The 27600-nt window shown below is 36.0% G+C and overlaps 1 protein-coding gene across 1 annotated transcript in view; it reads right to left on the bottom strand.

Annotated features, from left to right (window-relative positions):
* Positions 1 to 8667, bottom strand: part of LOC149788957 (uncharacterized) — a 32775-nt gene extending 24108 nt beyond the window's left edge. Inside the window, exon 1 of the mRNA XM_089975108.1 lies at positions 8543 to 8667. Within this exon, the coding sequence (XP_089831234.1) occupies positions 8543 to 8613 (71 nt within the window). The 5' untranslated portion in view covers positions 8614 to 8667. The remainder of the gene's footprint in view (positions 1 to 8542) is intronic.
* Between the last annotated feature and the right edge of the window lie 18933 nt (positions 8668 to 27600).

Raw genomic sequence — 27600 nt, 5'->3', positions numbered from 1 at the left:
TAATGCCACAAAAATTTCTCGTGACTCATATAAGGAAATAAAATGATACATTAGTCCTGTTTGGTGCAAGATGAAGATGGTAGCAGATATTAACTACAAAATCAGTGAAGACCATTCTTCCTTCAGTAATAGTTGCCTTTGGTTTTGGTTTCAATTAAAGACGGTACGTACATATTTTACTGAGGTTTTTATGTTTGTAATTTTGATTTGTTTGCTATGGTCCCACGTGAATAAAGAATTTGAGGATCTACAGAAAAGAGCTTGGTCAGCTTCTGTGACTTGCCTTGTCATGTTTGTTTCCTCTCTACTTTTTGCATGACAAAACGATCTCTAAAACTCTGGTATAGTTGGAAAGATTATTAGAGCGAGATATATGTGTAATGTATTTGTACCTGTACTTGAAGAAAAGCAAGTTATATGCAAGCTGTGTATTAACTGATTTTGTAACATGTGCTTTATTTATATTGCTGCCACATATGTCAATATAATAAATCCTATTTCCTTGACGAAAGGTATATATATTAAGTATTTGAAAAGCGTAATTTTTGATGCCATATTGTATATATGGAAACATGTTTATATGAAAAAAAATCTTATAAAGAATGACACCAGTAGTATGAAATAGGCTGTCGAGTTATTATAAAGAATGACACCAGTAGTATGAAACAGGCTGTCGAATTATTATAAAGAATGACACCAGTAGTATGAAACAGGATGTCGAGTTATTATAAAGAATGACATCAGTAATATGAAACAGGATGTCGAGTTATTATAAAGAATGTCACCAGTAGTATGAAACAGGATGTCGAGTTATTATAACGAATGACATCAGTAGTATGAAACAGGCTGTCGAGTTATTCTAAAGAATGACACCAGTAGTATGAAACAGGCTGTCGAGTTATTATAAAGAATGACACCAGTAGTATGAAACAGGCTGTCGAGTTATTATAAAGAATGACACCAGTAGTATGAAACAGGCTGTCGAGTTATTATAAAGAATGACACCAGTAGTATGAAACAGACTGTCGAGTTATTATTCGTTCAGAGCAATAATGATCCCGTGCCGCGAGCACTTGCACCTATCGCTTTGCTTTCAAGCAACAGAGCTATGCCCCACTATAGCCATCACTCACCCCACAAAATGGATTGAACAAGGCAAACTTCACAAGTTCCGGTTCTTGTTGTTGTTGTTTTCGGGATGGTGGTGGCGGGTGGGGTGTTAAACCGATAACTTATATTTATGCATTACGTGATTGCGAACTACACATAAGATTTACTTATCTCAGAAATTGAAGATCTTCGGTTTAGTGCAAACATTCGCAACCCGAAAATGAAGATTTGACAAAAGGTAGTGCTCAATAATCATCGAAAATTTTACGTTTAGCAAAAACACATATTAACACATTTCTTTTAAAGAATTTGCTTTGTTTAAAATTACTTCTGAGATGTATTAGATTGACTTCAGTAGGTCATAGAAATTAACAAAGTAATGGGGCCACGCGTTTGAAACTAATTTGATGCTTTTAACATACAGACATTGCCTCAGAATTGGTCGGCCTTGGAATAATATCCAGAATTGAATAATAAATCGTCATATAGCAGAGTCGCTTATTTAGCGTCATGTCAATCGATATTTTGCACTTATTTCTCTTCGTTGATGGTTTAATTAATTACACAAAAAACTTTTTAGGAATGCAATCGACTTCACAACAATTCGCCTGTGTTACGCTTATTGGAAATGCAATAACATTGATATTAATTCGCCTGTGTAATGCTTATTGGAAATGCAATGACCTTCACATTAATTTGCCTATGTTCTGCTTATTGAAAATGCAATAAACTTCACATCAATTAGCCAGTGTTATGCTTTGTGGAGAATTGTTGTCGTTATAAAGACGGTCCAGTGTTGTGCTTGTTGAAGAATTGTTGTCATTATAAAGACGGTCGAGTGTTGTGCTTATTGGAGAATTGTTGTCATTATAAAGACGGTCGAGTGTTGTGCTTATTGGAGAATTGTTGTCATTATAAAGACGGTCCAGTGTTATGCCTATTGGAGAATTGTTGTCATTATAAAGACGGTCCAGTGTTGTGCCTATTGGAGAATTGTTGTCATTATAAAGACGGTCGATTGTTATGCTTATTGGAGAATTGTTGTCATTATAAAGACGGTCCAGTGTTGTGCTTATTGGAGAATTGTTGTCATTATAAAGACGGTCCAGTGTTATGCTTATTAGAGAATTGTTGTCATTATAAAGACGGTCCAGTGTTATGCTTATTGGAGAATTGTTGTCATTATAAAGACGGTCGATTGTTATGCTTATTGGAGAATTGTTGTCATTATAAAGACGGTCCAGTGTTGTGCTTATTGGAGAATTGTTGTCATTATAAAGACGGTCCAGTGTTATGCCTATTGGAGAATTGTTGTCACTATAAAGACGGTCCAGTGTTGTGCCTATTGGAGAATTGTTGTCATTATAAAGACGGTCCAGTGTTATGCCTATTGGAGAATTGTTGTCATTATAAAGACGGTCCAGTGTTATGCTTATTGTTGTCATTATAAAGACGGTCCAGTGTTGTGCTTATTGGAGAATTGTTGTCATTATAAAGACGGTCCAGTGTTGTGCTTATTGGAGAATTGTTGTCATTACAAAGACGGTCCAGTGTTGTGCTTATTGGAGAACTGTTGTCATTATAATGACGGTCCAGTGTTGTGCTTATTGGAGAATTGTTGTCATTATAAAGACGGTCCAGTGTTATGCTTATTGGAGAATTGTTGTCATTATAAAGACGGTCGAGTGTTATGCTTATTGGAGAATTGTTGTCATTACAAAGACGGTCGAGTGTTATGCTTATTGTTGTGATTATAAAGACGGTCGAGTGTTATGCTTATTGGAGAATTGTTGTCATTATAAAGACGGTCGAGTGTTATGCTTACTGTTGTGATTATAAAGACGGTCGAGTGTTATGCCTATTGGAGAATTGTTGTCATTATAAAGACGGTCGAGTGTTATGCTTATTGTTATCATTATAAAGACGGTCGAGTGTTATGCTTATTGGAGAATTGTTGTCATTACAAAGACGGTCGAGTGTTGTGCTTATTGGAGAATTGTTGTCATTATAAAGACGGTCCAGTGTTGTGCTTATTGGAGAATTGTTGTCATTATAAAGACGGTCCAGTGTTGTGCTTATTGGAGAATTGTTGTCATTATAAAGACGGTCCAGTGTTGTGCTTATTGGAGAATTGTTGTCATTATAAAGACGGTCCAGTGTTGTGCTTATTGGAGAATTGTTGTCATTATAAAGACGGTCCAGTGTTGTGCTTATTGGAGAATTGTTGTCATTATAAAGACGGTCCAGTGTTGTGCCTATTGGAGAATTGTTGTCATTACAAAGACGGTCGAGTGTTATGCTTATTGGAGAATTGTTGTCATTACAAAGACGGTCGATTGTTATGCTTATTGTTGTGATTATAAAGACGGTCGAGTGTTATGCTTATTGGAGAATTGTTGTCATTATAAAGACGGTCCAGTGTTGTGCTTATTGGAGAATTGTTGTCGTTATAAAGACGGTCCAGTGTTGTGCTTATTGGAGAATTGTTGTCGTTATAAAGACGGTCGAGTGTTATACCTATTGGAGAATTGTTGTGATTGTAAAGACGGTCCAGTGTTATGCTTTTTGGAGAATTGTTGTGATTATAAAGACGGTCGAGTGTTATGCTTATTGGAGAATTGTTGTCATTACAAAGACGGTCGAGTGTTATGCTTATTGGAGAATTGTTGTCATTATAAAGACGGTCCAGTGTTGTGCTTATTGGAGAATTGTTGTCGTTATAAAGACGGTCGAGTGTTATACCTATTGGAGAATTGTTGTCATTACAAAGACGGTCGAGTGTTATGCTTATTGTTGTCATTATAATGACGGTCGAGTGTTATGCGTATTGGAGAATTGTTGTCATTATAAAGACGGTCGAGTGTTATGCTTATTGTTGTCATTATAAAGACGGTCGAGTGTTATGCTTATTGTTGTCATTATAATGACGGTCGAGTGTTATGCGTATTGGAGAATTGTTGTCATTATAAAGACGGTCGAGTGTTATGCTTATTGTTGTCATTATAAAGACGGTCGAGAAGTAAAATAATGTTAAGGTTAGTGCATGATTTAGCAACATAAAATGACAGTATACTTCCTAGATACAACACCATCAACAATATTACGAACATAATTCTTTCACCACAATGCTACTACCAGAAGGAGAAGAACAGAAACACAGAAATGCAAAGCTTTACAGCCACAGATGGATTCAACATAAAACTAATAGCGTATTTTTGCGTCATGTTTTCATGGCACCGTGTGACCACACCTTCTTTAGCAAATTAAACTTTTGTAAGAATAGGTAACTATGCTTGTATCATGTTGTCTCGAGTAATTGTAGTTCGACTTATTATCATATAATCATGATGTGACAACACGTATTCTCCTGAACATATATTTGTAAAGTTAATATACCAAAAATCTTAAGTATTATGTTGTAATGAGACACGTATAGTAACATTTCAAATATATTTACTATTATTTAAGAGGTCATACGTGTATATATTTAAATAATCTTCGTGTCTTTATAATGCAACAGTTGGAGTTTTGATTTGAGAAGTTTCCATGTAATTACATATTCCAAGTTTAAATAAACAGATAATATTTTCTTCTTTCAACTCTTGAGTATATGGCAAAATTTTCGCTAACCAATTTAATTGTTTTTCTTCAAGCGAGAGTCCTTGATACCTACTTAATTACTTGCTCGGTAGGAAACAAAGAACACTTTGTTGAGCATCAACAATCAAAGTAAATTTTAATTACTTGATACAATTCACTGTTTCCTTCGATTTCATGAATTGCTGAACTCATTTTGTAACAGTAAAAAGATTTCCAGGTGAAGAAAATTAAATGTGTTAATTTTTGTCCCATTATTTATGATGGTTTTATTATCTCATAAGAAGTACTTAACCCCACCCCCATCCCCAAAAAACATCAATTATAAGCATGTCATGTTGGACATGCTTGGCATATTGCCAGCAACATATATTTTGTGTCAGCTTACCCGTCTCTCCTTTGGTGTGCATTGATTCCAACAAATAATATCAGGTACAAGAACGGCATCTTCAGTGTTATAACTACTTACACTGAATTCTTTTCACATCTAGACCTATGTAATTTTCCAGGTCGAGGGCAACAAATTATTAACATTTATGTTCCTCAATTTGACTACCAGTCAATACACAAAATAACTATGGCTGAAGGCGGTCGCTAATTAGACTCGGTATGTTTTACCTTTAAGGAGTATTGATCAGGGAGCAGGACTGCTAATGGAAAAGGAATCTTGCAAAACCTGTTTATGTTAATAATGTATAAACAGCAACGGTTTGCTCATCTACTGGTACATCATACAATAGAGTTTGGTTGCGAGAAATTGTTGTATCTTATTGAACAGAGCTAAAAAGATGCTCGTTCTTGGTTATCAAATTACTGCTCGACCAATACAGGTCTTCGAAGAAGAAAAAAAGATTGCAAAATATCCCAAGTGCATTCATCCAAGTATTCTAAAGAAAAACGTGCTAACACCATTCGTACTGAATCCTCAACGTTTTCCCCATTTCAAAATTCAGATGCCACAAAAATGCATGGTGCTCAGAAAACAGGAATAATTCATCGACGATTCAATACTTTAGAAAGCTTGGCTTGAGAAACAGCAAACAAGAAAAAAAAAGATATTAATAATTTAGCAATTTATAGCAGAAAATACATTTTATTATACAAAAAGGCACGTCACATAAAAGTATAAAATAGATGTTTTCAAACTGTATACCAGAAACAGACGTCATGCGACTACTAGAGTCAGATTAAGAAAGAAAGTCTTTATCAAGTCAGATGACAGATGTGACCTAAATAAAAGTACAATACAGTAATAACTCACTGTTTTTCTTCCAGTACAATCCACCACATCATCTGAAATCTTACTGTCGGGAAGAAAAGTAAAGGATTCATTTTGAAGCCAAAATGAAGCAATACACTCCAAAATTCCTACTCTGGAACAGTCCAATATTTCTTGTTCCATAGTAAACCTATTTCATTATATAATAAAAATAGCAAACAATTATATAGTAACTGTTTGAACGTTGTAACAAACTTAGAACACCGCATCACTGCAGCGCCAAGACTGTTCACTTCTGTCCAGAAACTGTAATTAATTCTGTTACGGTGTTCATCTATAAATTCGCACTGAGAATATGTGTCGATAGAGAGCGTATCAAGACTGTGCTTCATATCTTTTAGAGTGAATACAATGTTGAAAAGAGGAGCGAATGCAATGTTGAAAAGAAGAGTGAATACACTGTTGAAAAGAAGAGTGAAAACAATGTTGAAAAGTAGAGTGAAAACAATGTTGAAAAGAAGAGTGAATACAGTGTTGAAAAGAAGAGTGAAAACAATGTTGAAAAGAAGAGTGAATACAATGTTGAAAAGAAGGGTGAAGCCAGTGTTGAAAAGAAGAGTGAAGACAGTGTTGAAAAGATAGCAATGCATTGTTAATTTCCATTAACAATCACACATGAAATTATAATTGGTAAATTTCACTTACTCAAGATCTAGTGATCAATGAATTGGAAAGGTCTGTACAATACTATTCCTGAGTGCCTTAAGGGCGTTATCGTGTATCTGATACGTAATTTGCTATTTAAGACATGTATCAAAAGATAATAAAAACCAAATGGTAAAACGAGAGAGAGAGAGAGAGAGAGAGAGAGAGAGAGAGATTTGACCTCATAACCATATTAAGAAGATATGTGGGGGTTGGATGGATAGAGGAAACACCAAAACTTGGAACAAACGTACATCCAAACTCATCCCAATGCAAAGTCACTGGATTTAAAGAATTATCATGCACATATTTGTTTATATTGTTGTTGTTGTTTTTCTTTCCTTCTTTGGTTGATGTTACGAAGATTTAAAATTCTTAACTGTCCTGGTTTAGTAACATACTGTCTCGACTTCTGCCCTTTGCGATGCAATCTGTAGGACATGGCAATAATACGTAACATGCAAGCAGACGATATCAATGGTAACGGAGCACAGCTTATGTACTCAGCCGTCTCTATGGTTTGAATATGCTCTGGATTTAACTAGTTCGTTTTATCTAATTTAGATAATTGTAGGTTATGAATACTATTGTCTATCAAGAACAATAAAAGGTGGTGTTTAATATATACTATCTCAATACATGTAATATAGGCAGTATTGCGCTTCCGCTCAACCCTTATATCCATACATATATACTCCTATGGAAACCGCTTCAAGAACTTTCTATTTTTAGATGCGTATCGTGGACCAATCATATTGTTTTCAGGCATAAACTTGAAAATAAGCGTCCTTAGCATCCTGAATTTAACTTCGATCATAGTTACATAAATTTGTCAAAAACAAATGTCTCCATAATTTTGCTGGTTTCTTTATTCCAAATTTGTTTTCTTTTCTCCCCCACCACATCAAATGTAGGGTCGTCTGGAAAATCTAGGGTCCGTCGGGTAACCAGAAAAATACATTTTTTTGGCTATTTGGCTTTATATATATATATTTATATATATCGTTCGTATCGGATACACCATTCTGATATTATTAAAAAAATTTGTATGAAGCTCACAAAGGCAGTGCAATAAGTAGTAAAAACAGCCCCATTTATACTAAATTAAATTAAATCTAATTAAAAGAAGTTCTTCTACTTGGCTACTCACGAACTCACTGAACATAAAACACATTCAAATATGTAGGGACAGAGTGGCAACAGCCGATGAGAAGGGTAACAAAAGAGTGCAACGTTTTCAACTGCAGACAGTTGTACAAGCTGTTGTAGTAATCAGGCCCGTCTACATGAATCGTATATAAATCTGTAAAATGTGATACATGTCCACCTATTTGTTTCAATTTACCGTAAATTTCTCGTGCGATATAACGAGTTAAATAAAAACTACAAATGTAATAAAAGTGACATTGTACGTGAAAATACAGCCATAACTTATTCTAAACATGTACAACCTTTACACGTGTCAATACAACGTGAATATTATAAAATAATGGGAAAAAATGTATGGGAAAAACTCGTATTCCTCAATTTTAAATAGGAATAGTGTTTTTAAGAATGAACACAATCGCACAACATTTAAAACAGAAGCCTGTGTGCTCAATATAGTATTCAGCTGAATAGTAGTGTAATGGTTAACTCATGGAAACACTGGGTTGGGCCATTAATATTTTCAAATGCTTTTAAAGAATTAGATGTCGCTACTTTTGTTAGGAATCAGCATATTCCCTAGTCCTAAACAAGTACTTCACTCCAAATTAAAACCTATTGGTTGTTTGATGCAATGTAAAATGAAAATAACATCCTTGTCAAAAATCCACAACGTGGTTCTTGAAGTCTGCCTTTGCAATTTTATCTCTAATTTTTGCACTTTACGAGATGTAAATTTAACAAAGTTTAAAAAAAGTAACTTACCACCCATCGCCATGTGGTATCTGTGCAAAACATGTTCCGAACAATAGAACGTGCAAGAGAAAAAAACTCATAATGATTTAAATCCAAGTCAAAGTACATACTACAAACTTAACATTAAATAAACATAGCGTGAGTAATGTTACAACACCTGTACTTAGTCATAGGTGATTGTTGTACGAAAGAAAAGACGAGCACTTCTTTAATGTCAAATCTCTCTCGATGCTATCTTTTTATTGATGTCATCTCAATATTTGACATGACGCAACATATTTAATAAAAGTTGTGCAATAGTTGAATGCAAGTACATAATTTATAGAGTCTTTATGAATATATATATAAATTATTTGTATACGTCTTATACGAGTCTTTACAGTAGTGAAAGCATTCAGATGTGTCATACAAGGCGGATCAATGTAAAGCAGGCGTCACCTGGAATCCTAGCCAATCGATTTATCCAATGTATTTTTCGTACTTTATTAAATGTTGTATTCTCCATGGTGTGTGTGTGTGTGTGTGTGTGTGTGTGTGTGTAGATACATGTGTATGTTTGTAGTATGATAGGTATGTTGTATCTTTATATACAACGAGTTTTTTTTGTATAAATTTTTCATTGAAAGGAACGATGCTTGTAGAGTTTCCCTTGAATGAAAAATGTGTACAACAAGTGATATATCAAAGATATCGCATACGCACAAGACATACATTTTATTTATACCACATACCAACACACAGACTTTCGTTCCAGAGAAGTTTAAGATTGATTACAGGAAACTGTATTGACGGAATGAGTGACCTCTTCACATCCCTTCATAGTGTAACAGTTGCAAAATGTACTTCTGAATCTACTTTAACTTTTCCCAATCCTTTTGGAAATTGCTAATTTGCTTTATTTCAGCTTCTTTTTAGATTCATAATGACTAAAGAAATAAAAGAGACGCTTAAGATTTAAACGTGAAAGTTCGTTAAAATAATGAAAGTAGAGTACGGCAACGATTGCATGGCTGGCATTCCAAACAGTACATCGAAACGAGTGGGTAATATTGTATGCGAAATGACGAACCAAGAAAAAGTTATTCAAACATTTAAATTTCTTTACACTTGATCTTGGTCATTATTATGCTTTATTTACCACAACAATTGACATAAAACTGATTCTCTCTCTCTCTCTCTCTCTCTCTCTCTCTCTCTGTTGGCCGGTTTGTCTGCCAGGATTACCTTTACAAAAATCAGCTACATTACTTTATCAGAGATTTTTTTTCCACTTGTAGCTTGAAACAGGAGAGAGAGAGAGAGAGGGAGACAGACAGACAGACAGACAGATGTAGAGATGTATCCAACAGAGAGAGCTGAGTGGAGATGGGCAGGGCTGTAGAGAGTGATCATGTGCCCTGGGGTAAGAAACACTTGGACCGCTCCTAGTACTTGCTCAAACAATTTTTTTAAAATAAAATAAAATTAAAAAGCGTTGTTCGGCCCGGGCCCCTTTACGGGTCCGGGCCCAGGGATATATCCCCGGTTTCTCCTGCCTCTTGTCGGCCAAGCGGGTGGGCGAGGACAAACTATTAGATGGTGTATATCGTCCATCTCTTTGTTTCTCTGATGATCGATGAACTGGTCAATCATAAATCCAGAGAGAGAGAGAGAGAGCGCGATTTTAATCAAATGAGATAAAACTGATATGCTGATTGAGCAACACAGACTGAAAGAGAAACAGTGAGGGAGAGAAACCTTCAGGCATTTCAATATCTACAAGTGGTCTGTTTTACAGCTTTATTATCGTTTGAAAGAAATCAAAACAAAACAAAGCATTATATAGATTAGAGTTTGCGTAAGCCGATCAGTATTCGGCCTATTCCTCTCCACAAGCTATTGCAATTTTGTATTATTGGTATTGTAAACAATATAAATATCTCATGGAAAGAGAACACAAAACGGCTACTTTGTATCATTGGTTTCATATAACACTATAAACATCCAGTTGAAAGTGTACACCCAAGATATTACACCTTTGTATCATTTGGTATCGTAAAACAATAGAAGCATTCCATGGAAAGTGTACATCCTAGCATCGCAACTTTGTATCATTGGTTTCCTGTAATGCTAGAAACATCCCATGGAACGTGTACACAGAGGCTATTTTAACTTTGTATCAATGTATAACACTTGAAAAATCCCATTGGTATCGTACAAAACTAGAAGCATCCCACGGAACGTGTACATACAAACTATTTTAACTTTGTATCATTCGTTTCAGAACATCCCATGGAAAGTGTACACACAGGCTATTTCAGCTTTGTATCAATGATATCGAATACCACTAGAAACATCCCATGGAACGTGTACACACAAACTTAACTTTGTATCAATGGTTTCAGAACATCCCATGGAAAGTGTACACACAAGCTATTTCAGCTTTGTATCAATGAAATCGTATCCCACTAGAAACATACCATGGAAAGTGTACACACAAGCTATTTCAGCTTTGTATCAATGGTATCGTAAGACACTAGAAACATCCCAAGGAACGTGTGCACACATACTATTACAACTTTGTAACATTGGAGTAGTATTGTAAATTGGGGTTTCTGGACCATCTAATTGATTTCATTGTTTATTGCCTTTTTGGCCTACTTTTTTCTACAAAACCCCCATTTGTGAAATAGGTACTAGGGGGTACCTAGTAGTATGGTTCCTGTATCAGCTAATCGATTTTGATGAAACCATTTCTTGAGCAATGTGTGCTAGTGGTATAGAGCTGAGAATCTAATTGATTTTGTTTTTAGCTTGATAAAATCATTGTCTCGCGCAATGAGCGCTAAAAAATACGGATGGTATTTATGTGACAAAGTATGTATGCCCAGTACAAAAATGTCCCGAGCATAAATGCCCAGTACAAAAAAGTCCAGAACAAAAATGTCTCGAGCATGAATGTCCAGAACAAAAATGTCTCGAGCATGTATGCCCAGTACAAAAAAGTCTAGAACAAAAATGTCCCGAGCATAAATGCCCTAAATGTCCAGCAATGTTGAATATGAAACAAGCGGAACATTTATCATCTATGGGAATCACAAACACGGGACTAAGTGTGATCGTACTGAGTAATTTCGTGTACAATATGATCATACTGCTTTGTTGAAGGTTTCTCATATATTTTTGTGTAGAAAAAGTTCTACATATGTAACCCTACTACATACTGAAATATTCCTCGATTGTTGGTGTGCTCTCAGATAGTGGATTTTTAATTTTTCTAGTATTATAATAAGACAACAGTCTTCTGTAGGCCTTTCCGCCACAATTATTGCAAACAGGAAGTTTGCCTCGGATTCCAATACCACAGTAGCGGCAAGGAAAGGTACCCGAGTTGGGGCTTTTTCTTAACAAAAAAGCATGAACGCAGCAATAATCTCTGAAGCAACTTTTATTACATCGATTAGTAGTACCTTGTATCAACCACTGACACGATTTCAGATTGTACATATATGTTATGATTTTCTTTAAAATTCATGTACTATTATTTTTAACTTTCCTTAATATATATATTACATATGAATTAAATAAATGATACATATAATAAAGATGCCATTGTCAAAAATGAACTCTAAAAAAGTTCAGGAGATGCTAAAACAACCTAAAAAAACTAGTCAACAGATAGCGCGAGAACTGTTTGATCTATACAAGAAATTAACAGGGACAAAGGTTGAATGGCCACAATCCAACGCACAACTTGCTGAACTAGCAGCACGAATCGAAGTCATTAAAAAGCATCAACTGGTAATGCAACAACTATTGGATCAAGAAGGCGGGTTTATGATCGATGAGGCATTTAGCGGCTTTGATAAGTTTATAAAATTTATACCTAGATCAGAGAAATATACTCGTTTTACACTCCATGATTTAACAAAAATTATAAACCAGGTAATCCCAATGGTATTATTAACGCAGCCAGCGTTGAAGGTAAATGTTGCTTACAACATTGATATGTTTAAAGCGACTGACCCAACAGTAACTCAAAATGCCGACTTTAGGTCATCAACGAGAACTGTTATTGCGGATACCGACATGAATGAACTTGCCAACGATTATTTTCAGCGATATTAAAAATCGTTGATCAGTTTACTTCATATAGGTCCGGTTGGGTCATAGACAGAATTAATTACATTTTGATATCTACACATGAATTTAAAATCTCAACAGGCGGATTCTATAAAAAAAAAAAAACTCCCGCAAAAAATTATCAACACAAAATCATGCGTTAACGTGAAGAACTCTGATGAAAAATGTGTGCTATGGGCACTGTTGTCTGCGTTGTTTCCCGCGGACGATCACGTAGACCGTGTATCAAATTATCTACAGCATCAGTATAAAATTAACATGACAGGAATTAATTACCCGACACCTGTCAAACAAGTATCACGGATTGAAAAACAAAATCCTACTTGTTTTCCTAACGGTATTAACGTGTTTTGGTTAGATGACTCGTTAAAGCCTTTTCCGATTAGGATTTCGCCAGCGGCTAAGCATGTTACAGACAACTCTGTGATAAATCTATTATGGTTTAACAACCATTATGTTTGGATAAAAGATTTTAGCAGATTTGCGAAATCAAGTATAGTAGCACACAAAAATAAGATTTATTTATGTTACAGTTGTCTTAACGGCTTCCGCATACAAGAAGAATTTGTCGAACTGTAAATAGTGTTATGAAACTGCGAAGACAACAACACCAGGGCAAGAAGAAAACATCCTATTTTTCAAGAAATACGAGCGAACCATTAAGATGCCTTTTATAATTTACGGAGAATTTGAAAGTTTTATTGTTCCGGTCGAGAACTCGAAATGTGTCTGTGGCCAACAGCCTTGCCAGTGCAATTTTGAAACCGTCAGAGTCCAGAAACATGTTCCAGCATCGTATTGTCTTAACACAATCTGTATCGACGATAAATACTCGAAGTTATCGCCGGTTTACCGCGTTAATGATATAGATGATATGCCGCCAGAAGTTCAAATGTTAAAGTATCTCTTTGAGGAACAAGCTAGAATACAAAGTCTAGTAGACATCGGAGATGCCTTTGCAGATTTAGATTGTTTTAAACGAGCAATAAAATGTTGTGTTTGTAAAAAAGCTCTTATTTTACGATTTCATTACAAAAACGTATAAAGGCGCCGCGCACAAGAAATGTCGCCAACTTCAAAATTTTATTCCGGTGGTCTTTCAAAATCTGCGTGGTTATGACGGCCATTTTATTATTCGTGCATTAGGTCATCCTGAAATCGCTAAATACATTAGTGATCATAAACTAAAAATTAATTGCATTCCGAATAATACGGAGAGACTGAAGTCAATCTCTATCGGAAGACTTCGTTTCATAGATAGTATTCAGTTCATGAACACATCATTAGATTCACTAGCGAAACACTGTGTCAGCTTTCCCTGTATGAGCAAATATTATAATGACAATTGTATGAGATATTTAACAACCAAAGGAATCTTTCCATACGAACACTTCGATGGACCAAATACCTTTATCGAGGTGACGCTGCCATCCAAAGATAAATTTTACTCCTAGTTACACGACAAGCATATAACAGAGAAAGAATACCAGCACGCGATAGAAGTTTGGAATGCATTTAGCTGTGTCAATTTCGGGGATTATCACGATCTTTATTTGCGAGTTGATGTGTTATTGCTTTCAGATATCTTTGAACAATTTCGGAAACTTCGATGGGACATTATGGATTAGATCCCGCACACTACTTTTCAGCGCCAGGATTATCATGGGATGCCTTAATGAAGACAACTGGGATTAAACTGGAATTGTTAACCGATACTGATATGTATTTGTTTATCGAGAAAGGAATACGAGGTGGAATCAGTGTCATTACAAAGAAACATGCTCGTGCGAATAACAAATATCTTAACGATTACAATCCAATTGTTTCCATTAACTATATTAGCATTCTTGACATAAACAATCTTTACGATATACGATGTGTATGTGTATGCCACATAGCAGATTTAAATGGATCTCCGTAGATGACTTTCTTACAACAACATCAGATTGGAAATCTGGTGATGATCTGTCCAAGACTAAATTTAATGAAATGGATCCCAACATCAGTTACTTTGTTGAGGTAGATGCTGATTATCCAGAGCATTTGCATGATCTTCACAACGACTATCCATATCTACCTGAATGTATGTGCATTAACGACAGCATGTTATCGCGGGAACAATTAGCGTTACGAACAACCAATCCTTGCACGATAGAAAAACGTGTTCCAAATTTGTATAACAAACGACGATATGTATGCCATTACGCGATACTGAAACAAGCACTTGATGCCGGACTGGTTTTAGTGAAAGTTCATAAAGTGTTACAGTTTAATCACTCTATGGGTTTCATGTTTACCCCGACCCAGAGTAGCCCCAGTTGAAACATGTATAATCAAGGTAATTCTGACAAGCCATTGTTTGATGTTAAACATTGCCGAAGGCTACCACTAATCCATTACGTAAGATTGCCGTGGTTAGAAGTGGAGAGCCTGACATAGGAGTTGCGAGGCCACAGATAGCCAATTATCACCTAGGTGTGGAAATGTTGTCCAAGATCAAAAGAAGTTGTCTGAAGAAGTGGGAGTGTCTTAACTTCTTTTCCCTGCAAACAGAGAGACAGGTTGAACTGGCCGCTAAGACGATTGGACAGGGTCACAGCGCCACCCAATCAGAATCGAGATAGGGGAGAGACCTTGATTTGGGTAGAATGATATCTCCGCGTCTTCCGGCAAGAATTAGTTCGCTGAGAGAAATTACCCAGAGGAGAGGTTAGCATAACTCAGAATAGCCATTCGTTATTGGCGGGAAAATCTTAGAGCAGGAAATTCTAAGTACAGAGAGCTTCAAATAAGGTCAGTGGGATATTTGTTCGGTCTTTGTGGAATGCGACTGCATTTTAATTGTAGGTCGTATGTATACTTTATTATTACTAGAATCGTAGTACGAAGAATTACTTTGTTTTGTTAATATGTTTGCATATTTTGAAGAAATGAGTTGATATTTGTAAAGAATTATATAGCTTGCTAGCCGTCGTAAGAGTTAATATTGTAATTCGCTATGTGGGTATTTTATAGTAGACTAACACATGTGTTCATATGATTATAGATTTTGCCATTGTTGAATATTTATAATGTACAGACATGCGTCTGATTGTTGTCAGATTGTAGTACGATGAGATTAAATATATATGTGTAAATATATATGTGTATATACTGATGTGACGCAATGTATTGATGTCTGTATAACAATTCGCTGATACCGTGTTATTACGTCATTGTTTACCCTGCAAGAAGTGTGTGGGAATTTTGATGTGTATTCATGCTTGACCGAAACCGTGATAGCTTATCTGATGATTAATTGTCGATATAGTGTGAGGTGAGATTCGATAAAACATATGTTAACGCCTTGTGGTTTTTCACAGGAAGCTTTGAGGGACAGACCAGTTACAGTTTGGTCCCGTAGTCTCAGATAGAGAGACGGAGGAAAGGAGAGAAGTCAGGAGAAGTTGAAGTCTGGGAGCGAAATTGGAGGAGGAGATAGTAGAGAGGGAAAAGGAGACAAAGGAGGAGTTAGAAGAACGGAAAGAAGGAAGGAATTAGCGGGAAAGAAAGAGATAAGTAGATGCAAGGACGGGGGAAAATCGAACTCACACTGTAAATCACGGGATGAATTAGTCTGTCACGTGGTCGAGGGAAAGACGAGTGATTGGAAGTTATCGTTTCTAAATTATCGAATTTATTAAATTGTTATTGATTGAATTTCATCTTCGTGTTCTTATAATTTAGCCGTCGGCATAGCTGACTGGGGGCTCAGAGCTGTAAATCTACCTCGTCACTAATTTAACTTTCTAACCTCACGAGCCAGGGTGGAACTTCCTTCATAATTTAATTAAATTATATTGGAAGAACCCCACCCCAATGCGTGCAAACGTCACAAAGTGGATGAAACAATATGTTGATGCTAACACAGCAAGAAGAGCAGCAGCAACATCAGATTTTGAGAAGGATTTTTTTTTAAAACTGATGAATAACTTAGTATTTGGTAAGACCATAGAAAACATTCGTAAACGCGTTGATGTAAGAATCGTTAATGACTTATGAAGACGAAACAAGTTAATCAAGTCGAATAGCTTTGAGAGAGAAAAACGGATTACAAACGATCTCGTGTTAATAACAACGAAACAGCCCAGCTTGTATTTGTGCAAACCGATTTATATTGGCGCTTCTGTATTAGATTTATCAAAGTGGATGATGTTTCAGTTTCACTATGGGTTTACTGCAGCGAAATGGCCAAACGCGAAATTGTTGTTTACAGATACAGATTCGCTCGTGTACGAGATTCCTGGCGCTGATTGCCACGATGACTTGTTTCAAGACATTTATGACCACAGAGATTTATTTGATTTATCTGACGTCAAAGGTAAATTTAATGACAACACTAACAAAAAAGTTATCGGAAAGATGAAAGACGAGTTTGCGTTTGTTCCAGTGAGGGAATTTGTAGGACTTCGATCAAAGATGTATTCAGTAATAACTGAAAAAACCGAGACTAAAACAGCAAAAGGCATCAATAACGGTTTCGTAAAAAATAAATTAAAATTCAAAGATTACTTAACAGCGCTGTCTCGAACTCCAGGAACGAAATTGCCAACAACGACTACACGAGGCTTTAGATCGTATCAGTGTCACGGAATGGTGTAAAGGTTGTTAATTAAATACGTGTACTCGGGTTTCGTTTCTTTTCGCTGTACAACGATGCCCGAGGGTGATTATATCAGGGTCTATTGTATTTCGAAATCGTGAGTACGATTCGTCCTGTGCCACACGTGCAAGGTGCCTTTGATAAAGAATAACGAAAATTCTAAAGGTATAAATACGTTACTACATGTAAAGGACCTTTACAATACTAATGGTTTTGTCAGCAAGCGGCCTGCTAAAAGGATTCGCACAACTCCAGCTGTAGGGGTAGGTAATGTTTTGGGTTTTAAGTGATAACTAGTGTATTACCATATTTGCCTTTGCATGTTTGTTATAGTTTTCTTTACATACCATAATGCGTGCATTTTTTATTCTTGTTGCGACGTAGTGCAGGATTTGTATTGGTAATGTAAAGTTACATTTTTTAAAAAAAAAAAGTTGTTTACTATTGTCTTATCGAGCAGGGTTAGGTTTACTATTGAACCTCTGTTTTGTAATTGCCATAATAATATAATCTTTATAACTTACCATGTATAACGTCCTTACGTTATGTCTGTAACAAGTTTAGTACACTGTATCGGGTATATTTTCAGCTGAGTTTTTGATGGTAGGAATATCCGGGGTGTCCGGTGTTGCCAGAGGGTAGAAACGTCCGTGTGTCCGGAGCGTTTAAGGTGCCGGAGCGTCTAATGTCTAGCGTCCGGAGTGTCCAGAGGGACTAAGGTGACCCAGCTGTAGAGCCGTCAAAGGACCAGGGGGTCCGGAGGGTCTAATATTTCAAGTGTCCGGAAGGTCTAATGTTTCAAGTGATCATAGTATTCCGAGGGTCCGGAGTCTATATTGGTTGTGAAATTGATTCAGAGGAGCTGTGGAGCGGATAAGGTGCACGGGTGACGGAGTGCATCTCCACACATGTATTTTTAGCTGTATGCTAATTTTGGGTTAGTAAGACCCAGTGTATTATTCAGGACTGGAAGGATAGATTGTATATCCGTTGTTTAGTGACATAATTTCGCTACCTGAGCGAATACATTTTTTTTTACTATGCGTAAACGCTTACATTGTTTACTATTTGAGTGAACTATATTCATCTTTCCATTATTGAATCATTTGTGAAATCATTTATCATTTATCCTGTGTTTTAGGGTTACTGACCTAAATTTATTTGTATATTTTTTTTCATCTTTGAAACTGTGCGTTTTTTGTTAAATAGATCCAATATTTGGATTATAAATACGCACACATCTTCATCATCCACTACTCATATAAATCGCCACATTAAACCATATATCTGTGTCGTCAAAAACGTGTTCTGTTGTTAATCCGAAATATCCCACCCGGTTATCTTGTTACAATCAGCATGAAGTAGTAACAGATGAAATTCACAAATCCGGGTTAAATAATTTTGATGACAAACGATACTGCCAGGATGGTATAAACACGCTAGCATTTGGCCATTATCGCATAACTTAAATGTAGTCGCGAGCACATAATGTTAGTATTCACATTAACAGCTAGGTAATCCTAACTGTTCTATCATTTCAAATTCTTATTGATCCTTTTTGAATTGTTGTTGTTCCTTTTCATAAGGTCGCTGCTTCCTTTCATCACGTCGCTGCTCTTTTTGCTGCTTTATTAGTTCTTTTTCACGGATTTTTTCTTCATACGTGCAAATGTATTTATTAGGCTCACGATATTTTTCTTTAATAATTTTTATTTTTTCCGTAACCTCTTTATCAAAAGAATTTACTGATGAAATTATGTTTTCACGGGCATTTTGTTCAAGTCGAGCAATTTTTTTACGTAATGATTTAATTTCCTCAGATTTAATTTTATCTGGCTGGGAACTTTTATTTTTCTGCTGATCAATTTCAGATTGTAATTTTATAGCAGTTAATTCAAGATTTGTTTTTTGTTGTTCTAGCCCAGCTATGTAGTTGTATAACGAACTGATTTTGGATTTTAATTTCATTATGAACAGATCTTAATCAACTGTGGTTTGTTTCTGAGGTTTAACTGTGAGGATTTGATCAGCATCATCAGGAATTTCAAAGGTTATTTGATCAGGATTATCAGAAATTTCAAAAGTTATTTGATCAGCATCGCCGAGAATTTCAGAGGTTATTTGATCATGAGCATTATTCTAAATTTCATATATCCGTGTATAACCTATACCATATTGATCCGCGATTGTTTTAGCTGGTTTTCTGCCACGAAATGATTTTATTTCAGATACTTGTTTTTCAGTCAATACTACGGTTTTAGGCATATTATAAAATAATAATAAAAAATAATAATAAAAAATAATAATAATAAAAAATAATAAGAACTATTTCAGTGGCACAAAACAGATTGATGATGTGGTTGACGCTTAAATCTATCTGTTTTAGAAATATTTTGAAATAATTATTATGATTCGAAACAATTCATTGGATAAATGATACTTAGAATTGTGCAAATCAATCATATTGTTAATTCTGACGGGTAATTTTATACTCAGAATTGTGCAAATCAATCATATTGTCAATTTTGACGGGTAATTTAGTACTCAAAATTACGCAGATAATCGGATTGTTAATTTTGATGGGTAATTTAGTACTCAGAATCAAGCAAATCGATCGGTTTGTTAATTTTGATGGGGTATTTGGTACTCAGAATCATGTAAATCAATCAGCTTGTTGATTTTGATGAGGTACCATCGTGTAAATCAACCAATTTTGCAAATCTGAAATAATTATAATCTGAAATATTTATTCTGAAATAATTATTATAATCTGAAATATTTTATTTATTCAGAAATTGACGAGAGTAAATGGTACCCAAAATCATGTAAATCAATCAGATGGTCGATTTTGATGGGGTACGATGCTGGAAAATGTTTCTGAACTCTGACGGTTTTAAAATTGCACTGGCAAGGCTGTTGGCCACAGATACATTTCGAGTTCTCGACCGGAACAATAAAACTTTCAAATTCTCCGTAAATTATAAAAGGCATCTTAATGGTTCGCTCGTATTTCTTGAAACATAGGATGTTTTCTCCTTGCCCTGGTGTTGTTGTCTTCGCAGTTTCATAACACTATTTACAGTTCGACAAATTCTTCTTGTATGCGGAAGCCGTTAAGACAACTGTAACATAAATAAATCTTATTTTTGTGTGCTACTATACTTGATTTCGCAAATCTGCTAAAATCTTTTATCCAAACATAATGGTTGTTAAACCATAATAGATTTATCACAGAGTTGTCTGTAACATGCTTAGCCGCTGGCGAAATCCTAATCGGAAAAGGCTTTAACGAGTCATCTAACCAAAACACGTTAATACCGTTAGGAAAACAAGTAGGATTTTGTTTTTCAATCCGTGATACTTGTTTGACAGGTGTCGGGTAATTAATTCCTGTCATGTTAATTTTATACTGATGCTGTAGATAATTTGATACACGGTCTACGTGATCGTCCGCGGGAAACAACGCAGACAACAGTGCCCATAGCACACATTTTTCATCAGAGTTCTTCACGTTAACGCATGATTTTGTGTTGATAATTTTTTGCGGGAGTTTTTTTTTTTTTTATAGAATCCGCCTGTTGAGATTTTAAATTCATGTGTAGATATCAAAATGTAATTAATTCTGTCTATGACCCAACCGGACCTATATGAAGTAAACTGATCAACGATTTTTAATATCGCTGAAAATAATCGTTGGCAAGTTCATTCATGTCGGTATCCGCAATAACAGTTCTCGTTGATGACCTAAAGTCGGCATTTTGAGTTACTGTTGGGTCAGTCGCTTTAAACATATCAATGTTGTAAGCAACATTTACCTTCAACGCTGGCTGCGTTAATAATACCATTGGGATTACCTGGTTTATAATTTTTGTTAAATCATGGAGTGTAAAACGAGTATATTTCTCTGATCTAGGTATAAATTTTATAAACTTATCAAAGCCGCTAAATGCCTCATCGATCATAAACCCGCCTTCTTGATCCAATAGTTGTTGCATTACCAGTTGATGCTTTTTAATGACTTCGATTCGTGCTGCTAGTTCAGCAAGTTGTGCGTTGGATTGTGGCCATTCAACCTTTGTCCCTGTTAATTTCTTGTATAGATCAAACAGTTCTCGCGCTATCTGTTGACTAGTTTTTTTAGGTTGTTTTAGCATCTCCTGAACTTTTTTAGAGTTCATTTTTGACAATGGCATCTTTATTATATGTATCATTTATTTAATTCATATGTAATATATATATTAAGGAAAGTTAAAAATAATAGTACATGAATTTTAAAGAAAATCATAACATATATGTACAATCTGAAATCGTGTCAGTGGTTGATACAAGGTACTACTAATCGATGTAATAAAAGTTGCTTCAGAGATTATTGCTGCGTTCATGCTTTTTTGTTAAGAAAAAGCCCCAACTCGGGTACCTTTCCTTGCCGCTACTGTGGTATTGGAATCCGAGGCAAACTTCCTGTTTGCAATAATTGTGGCGGAAAGGCCTACAGAAGACTGCTGTCTTATTATAATACTAGAAAAATTAAAAATCCACTATCTGAGAGCACACCAACAATCGAGGAATATTTCAGTATGTAGTAGGGTTACATATGTAAAACTTTTTCTACACAAAAACATATGAGAAACCTTCAACAAAGCAGTATGATCATATTGTACACGAAATTACTCAGTATGATCACATTTAGTCCCGTGTTTGCGATTCCCATAGATGATAAATATTCCGCTTGTTTCATATTTAACATTGCTGGACATTTAGGGCATTTATGCTCGGGACATTTTTGTTCTAGACTTTTTTGTACTGGGCATACATGCTCGGGACATTTTTGTTTTGGACATTCATGCTCGAGACATTTTTGTTCTGGACTTTTTTGTACTGGACATTTATGCTCGGGACATTTTTGTACTGGGAATTCATGCTTGGGGCATTCATGCTCGGGACATTCATGCTCGGGACAACATGAATCACAACTTCGAACTACTATACATGGACGACAGCCAGATCTTCCATATGGACTAAGCCGCAAGCCTCGCCGTTCTCGTTGCAGAATTGTATCATTGCTGCAGTGAACCGCCGCAACAATCATGAGCAGAATTCTCTTCATTCTCAAGGTTACACAAGAGTAAAAAAATTCAATTTTAACAGCATCGAACAATCACGCATATTTATTTTAAAATACTTTGTCACATAAATACCATCCGTATTTTTTAGCGCTCATTGCGCGAGACAATGATTTTATCAAGCTAAAAACAAAATCAATTAGATTCTCAGCTCTATACCACTAGCACACATTGCTCAAGAAATGGTTTCATCAAAATCGATTAGCTGATACAGGAACCATACTACTAGGTACCCCCTAGTACCTATTTCACAAATGGGGGTTTTGTAGAAAAAAGTAGGCCAAAAAGGCAAAAAACAATGAAATCAATTAGATGGTCCAGAAACCCCAATTTACAATACTACTATTGGTATCGTGAAACACTAGAAATATAAGATGGAAAGTGTACACACAAGTTATTTCAACTTTGTATCAATGGTATCGCAAAACACTAGAAACATCACAAGGAACGTGTGCACACATACAACTACAAAGACTCGGGTTCCTCTAGGTTACTTTGTATATGGTCAAGATTTTCAGCCAGCTCAAATTCCTTTTTCTCTCCACAGAGTTAGAGGTATTTTGTCCCTTACAGCATGAGAGAAAGAGAAAAGGGGGAAAGAAGAGGGAAATTAGATTTATTCAATTCTGAACATCTTATATTTATCAATAAATAAATTAAGGCAAACGGATGTCCACGTTCTCTTATTATGCTCCTCTGTTTCATGGCACATCATAATAACAAACAGTCTCAGCAACTTGTATCAAAGAACAATAATGTCCACAAATACTCACTAGTAAAACTGAAGAATATTCAAGAAAAACGTTAGAGTCCCAATAGGGAACAAATTAAAAAAAATAAAACCATCACGTGAAATGGGTGACCATTCCTTTATTAAAAAAACTGATATATTCAAACAAATATACTGAGTCAGCGTTCGTTTTATGGAGAACCGGAACCAATCTATACCAATGAGTACCCAATGCTTTAATATCTTTGGCTTCGATTTTTTTTAGTTCAGAAATTTGCGAAATATTTATATATTGTAGACATGCATATATACTTTCAAATATAATTGCTTTAAATTATTCTCTGGTTATGTAATGATAATACTCCTACAACTACGGAAGCTGATTTACACAATCTGAATTTGAATGGGAACACTGAAAATATAATTGTAAATTGGCACGAATCCTATGCCAGTCGGAGGAAACTGACTGGTGTGCACGATAACCCTATTTAGAACGTTCGGTTTCACAAGATAATGTAACACTCCGCCAAAAGAGTGCATATTTCTAACTTGAATCGAAGACACAATAAATATTATCTGCCGCTAAAACATTGCGAATCAAGACAAATATTGAATGCTTATTATTTTATTCCACTTTTACTTGCAAATATATGACCAAACATGACATACCTTGTGCAAGACGAGTAACAGTCAACACTGGTTTGCAGCTGAGGTGGGTGGTGCGAAAAAAATTTGAACATGCACCTCTCTTTCGTGCCATATTTGCAACAGATTGTGAGGTATTTTATTGCATACAAAATAAAAGTTGGACACGTAAAATCCTTGTATCTAAACGATCATAGCACATAATAAAGATCGATTGCCAATCATAAAGAACATTCTATGGCAAACATAGTACTAAATATGTTGTCAAAAATATCGATTAAAACAAAAAATTGCTATAAAAGCTTTTATATGTGTAATTTGCAGCATTCAAACAATTCCAACATTCGATGTGAAATAAATGCTGACTATAATTTACACACGCACACGCACACACACACACACACACACACACACACATATATATATATATATATATATATATATATATATATATATATATATATATATATATATATATATATATATATATATATATATATAGAGAGAGAGAGAGAGAGAGAGAGAGAGAGAGAGAGAGGGAGAGTAAATAGTGTGAAATCGCGTCCAATCTGCACACTACCCCACCCCCCGTTTTCAAGCGTTGTCTTCCTCGCCAACATATTACACATCATACATGCATTATAAGCATCCAAAAACGTCAATTTTCTATCTGACGATCTGTAAAGAACAAGTAAATAAATAAAAATTATCTAATTTGTATCTAACTATATTATACAATTTTAAAATGGATGGTGGTAAATAATACAGAGAACAAGTGTTACTCTCCTAATGCAAAAGACAACTTTTTAGCCTTCTATTTTAAATGCATTTTAATTATTTACCGCAGGTCTTAATATGTACTGATATTTTCATTTTTTAATTTATCCAGACAGGAATGATCTAAACCTCTCAAGTATTTTATATGTGGATTGGTTCGAGACCTGAGCGGCATTCCGAATTATTCCATGTGACCATTTCTATCTTCATCCCGGGTCAGCATATCTCGTAGGAAGTAGATGTAAAACTGTACGAAATTAATGCCTTCCAATTAGACACGTTTTGTCCGGGGTATCCCCGTCAGAGCAATGAAGTTGTACTTCTCTCGCAGGGGTTTCTGTGTAGTTGTACCTTAAGTTCATTTCCTTCTCCCAGATAAGAGCGGCCATCTCTCATATTATCAATTTGGAACCTGCCATCATTGATGACCACATCTGCAGGAGCATTTCAGCATCTTGGTTAATATAAGTGACTCTTCAACTCCAGCCCAGTTCCTCATTGTTGGATTATAAAGGATCATGCCTTCAGAAGTGAGGAAACATTGGGCTTCTTGTCTTGGTACCAAGGTAGCTTGATGTTTTGGATCCAACCTGCACATGGCCTCCCTCTCTCGGAACTGTTAGGTTTGACTTAAATGAAAAGTTTTGGTTTCTTATATGGATAGGTGTGCCACTCTTCGTGTGGAGACAGAAATAAGGGTTCTTGCTGTTTAATAGATTCGGGAAAAGATCGATACAGGCCAATCCAAGCAGCCAGAATGGACAACCATTTATAAATATGGTATGAATGTGCTATCTACTCTTCCAGAATCCTCTTCTCTGGCTCCTTGTTCTCCACGTGTTTACGTTCCCCCTCTCTGCATATGCCTTCAACAAGCTGTTCTATTATCGTCATCCTCCCGACAATGTCAGTGCTTCATGTTGTTTCCAACCTCTAACTCCTGACTGGGGAATATTCTTGATAAACCCTGCCAAGCACGGGATGATGATTGTTCATCTGGGAAGTCAAGTGTTGGGGTTTAATTATCGTACACGCGCATGTGCAGCCATCATATGGACAAATGATTCAATCAATTGCACATTCTACGACATCTCCAATATCAAGATCATATGGATACAATAGTATTTCGCGTAATGTGACTTCCTTTATGAGTAGTGTTGTGGGGCACCATAGCAACAATGGAAATCCCAGTCAGAAAGGTCGTGGGCACGTATGGCGACAAAGGGAATTTAACATTGGGTATATTGGGCCTGTATAGCGACAAGGGAAAGTGGGTTTGTTGTATAAACCAATAGGAAAGGAACAGGTGAGGTGATGTCACGGTGCTGAAGATTGGTAACAATGTAGCAAGAGGCTGACCTCAATCGGACCAAACAGCGGCAAAAAATACAAAACGCTTGGCGGGACATAGACATATGTAACACATCCAACATACAGATATAGATTGATGAACATCAATCTATCATACGCTAACTATAAAATTGACTAAAAAGTATGTTTGGCAAGAAAGCAAATCTTTTCGAGACATATGAGTGGCCCTGAAAAGGGCCTTTGGTTTTTATGTTAACATCCTTCCGTTAACATAGAGGGCATCGCATGGGTCTTCTTCTCTTCCTCAAACTTGTTCTGACTTCTGGACCGTAGATGAGGACTCTCTTCAAACAGCCTTGTCTCTCCACATAAATTCTTGTTTTCCAAACGCTCGTATCGGTGTTACGTATGATTGTCCATGATCATGTCGCATACATGGGTAAGTACGTACGGAAAAGCATTGACGATACGAGTGCAGATGATTCAACATTAGTCCACATCTTGTGACGAGAACAGGTTAAGGGAATGAAATGAACTGCGTGTATTTGTAGTGGAAGAGCGGATCGAAACGGATTGAGTTTGTTCACCAATCCTAACACGCGTTACAAAATTCAGTCACAGTGTGGAGTCTGTTTTCCAATCCCAAGAGAACTGTCTGTGACGTCACATTACCTATATAGATGCGCTGTGCGCAATAAATCCATGCGATCAAGTTTTGAAGCAAGACGGTAACTAAGAAGACGATGAATTGGAGTGCACCGGCTGTGGAGACGAGAAGTGGTGGTATATTAGCGGTTACCAAGTCAACAGTCTTACTTCCAGAAGAGACCTATTTTAATTGGGATTTAGTCGATTTTCTCTCTTCTTCGCAAGAATTTGTTCCGATACCAGTACCGTTGCCACCTTTTCCTTCTTTACCACTAGTCGAAGATTTTAAGCAGAGACAGAAAGAAGAATTGGAGAATTTTTTGCAACAGCAGAAAGAAGCAGAACAAGCCTTTTCCCTTCAACAGCAATAGCGAGAAGAAGAAAAGGTAAAAGGGAAACGACAGGAAGAAGCAGCAGAGAAGAAACAAGGTCTAAGAGGGAAGGAGGACAGTGAAAGTCAAACGGTGACGCTACTCAGATATTTTGGCAGAGTTAAGGAGCCTGAAACAAATGTAACAGTCTTCTTTTCACGATCCAAGAGAAAAAGATCTTCCCAAGTCAAACAGCCCAACCTTGCTGCTACACCTGAGATACCACCCTTAGTGATTTCTACCAAAGCATTGACATGGGGAAGTCCAGAAGTAGGTATTGGCCGTGGCAAAGGATTAAGTCAATTAAAGCTGATTACGTCCCGTTCCTGATATTCATTTTACAACACAAAAAACCCCAACAACATCCAACGGTCCTTTTCAGGGCCACACACTTCTCTCGAAAAGCGAAAGCATTAATTTTGCCAAAATCAATTAAAACTCAAAATCCCCTTTGTTTGACCCATGATGTACCTGTGTGAACGCGTGAGTGTAGGTTCATATTCTAAACAATCCAAACGTTTTCTGTCTGGTCTAGTTTGGTACAAATTTTACAATCCAATTCACAACACAACACTTTAAAAGCTCATAGACTTCTTATGTGTCTTTTTCACTCTCTCTGTTTTTTAAACAAATTTATTCACTTTCACAGGTTTTTCATTCTCTTCTTCCTCACTTTCTCCTGGTCTCCTTTTCTTCTT

The sequence above is a fragment of the Sinohyriopsis cumingii genome, chromosome 11 (genome assembly GCF_028554795.1).
Source record: "Sinohyriopsis cumingii isolate HCF-2022 chromosome 11, ASM2855479v2, whole genome shotgun sequence".
NCBI lineage: Eukaryota > Metazoa > Mollusca > Bivalvia > Unionida > Unionidae > Sinohyriopsis > Sinohyriopsis cumingii.
The sequence above is the reverse complement of the archived record's forward strand: the minus strand, read 5'-3'. Positions and strand labels throughout refer to the sequence as shown.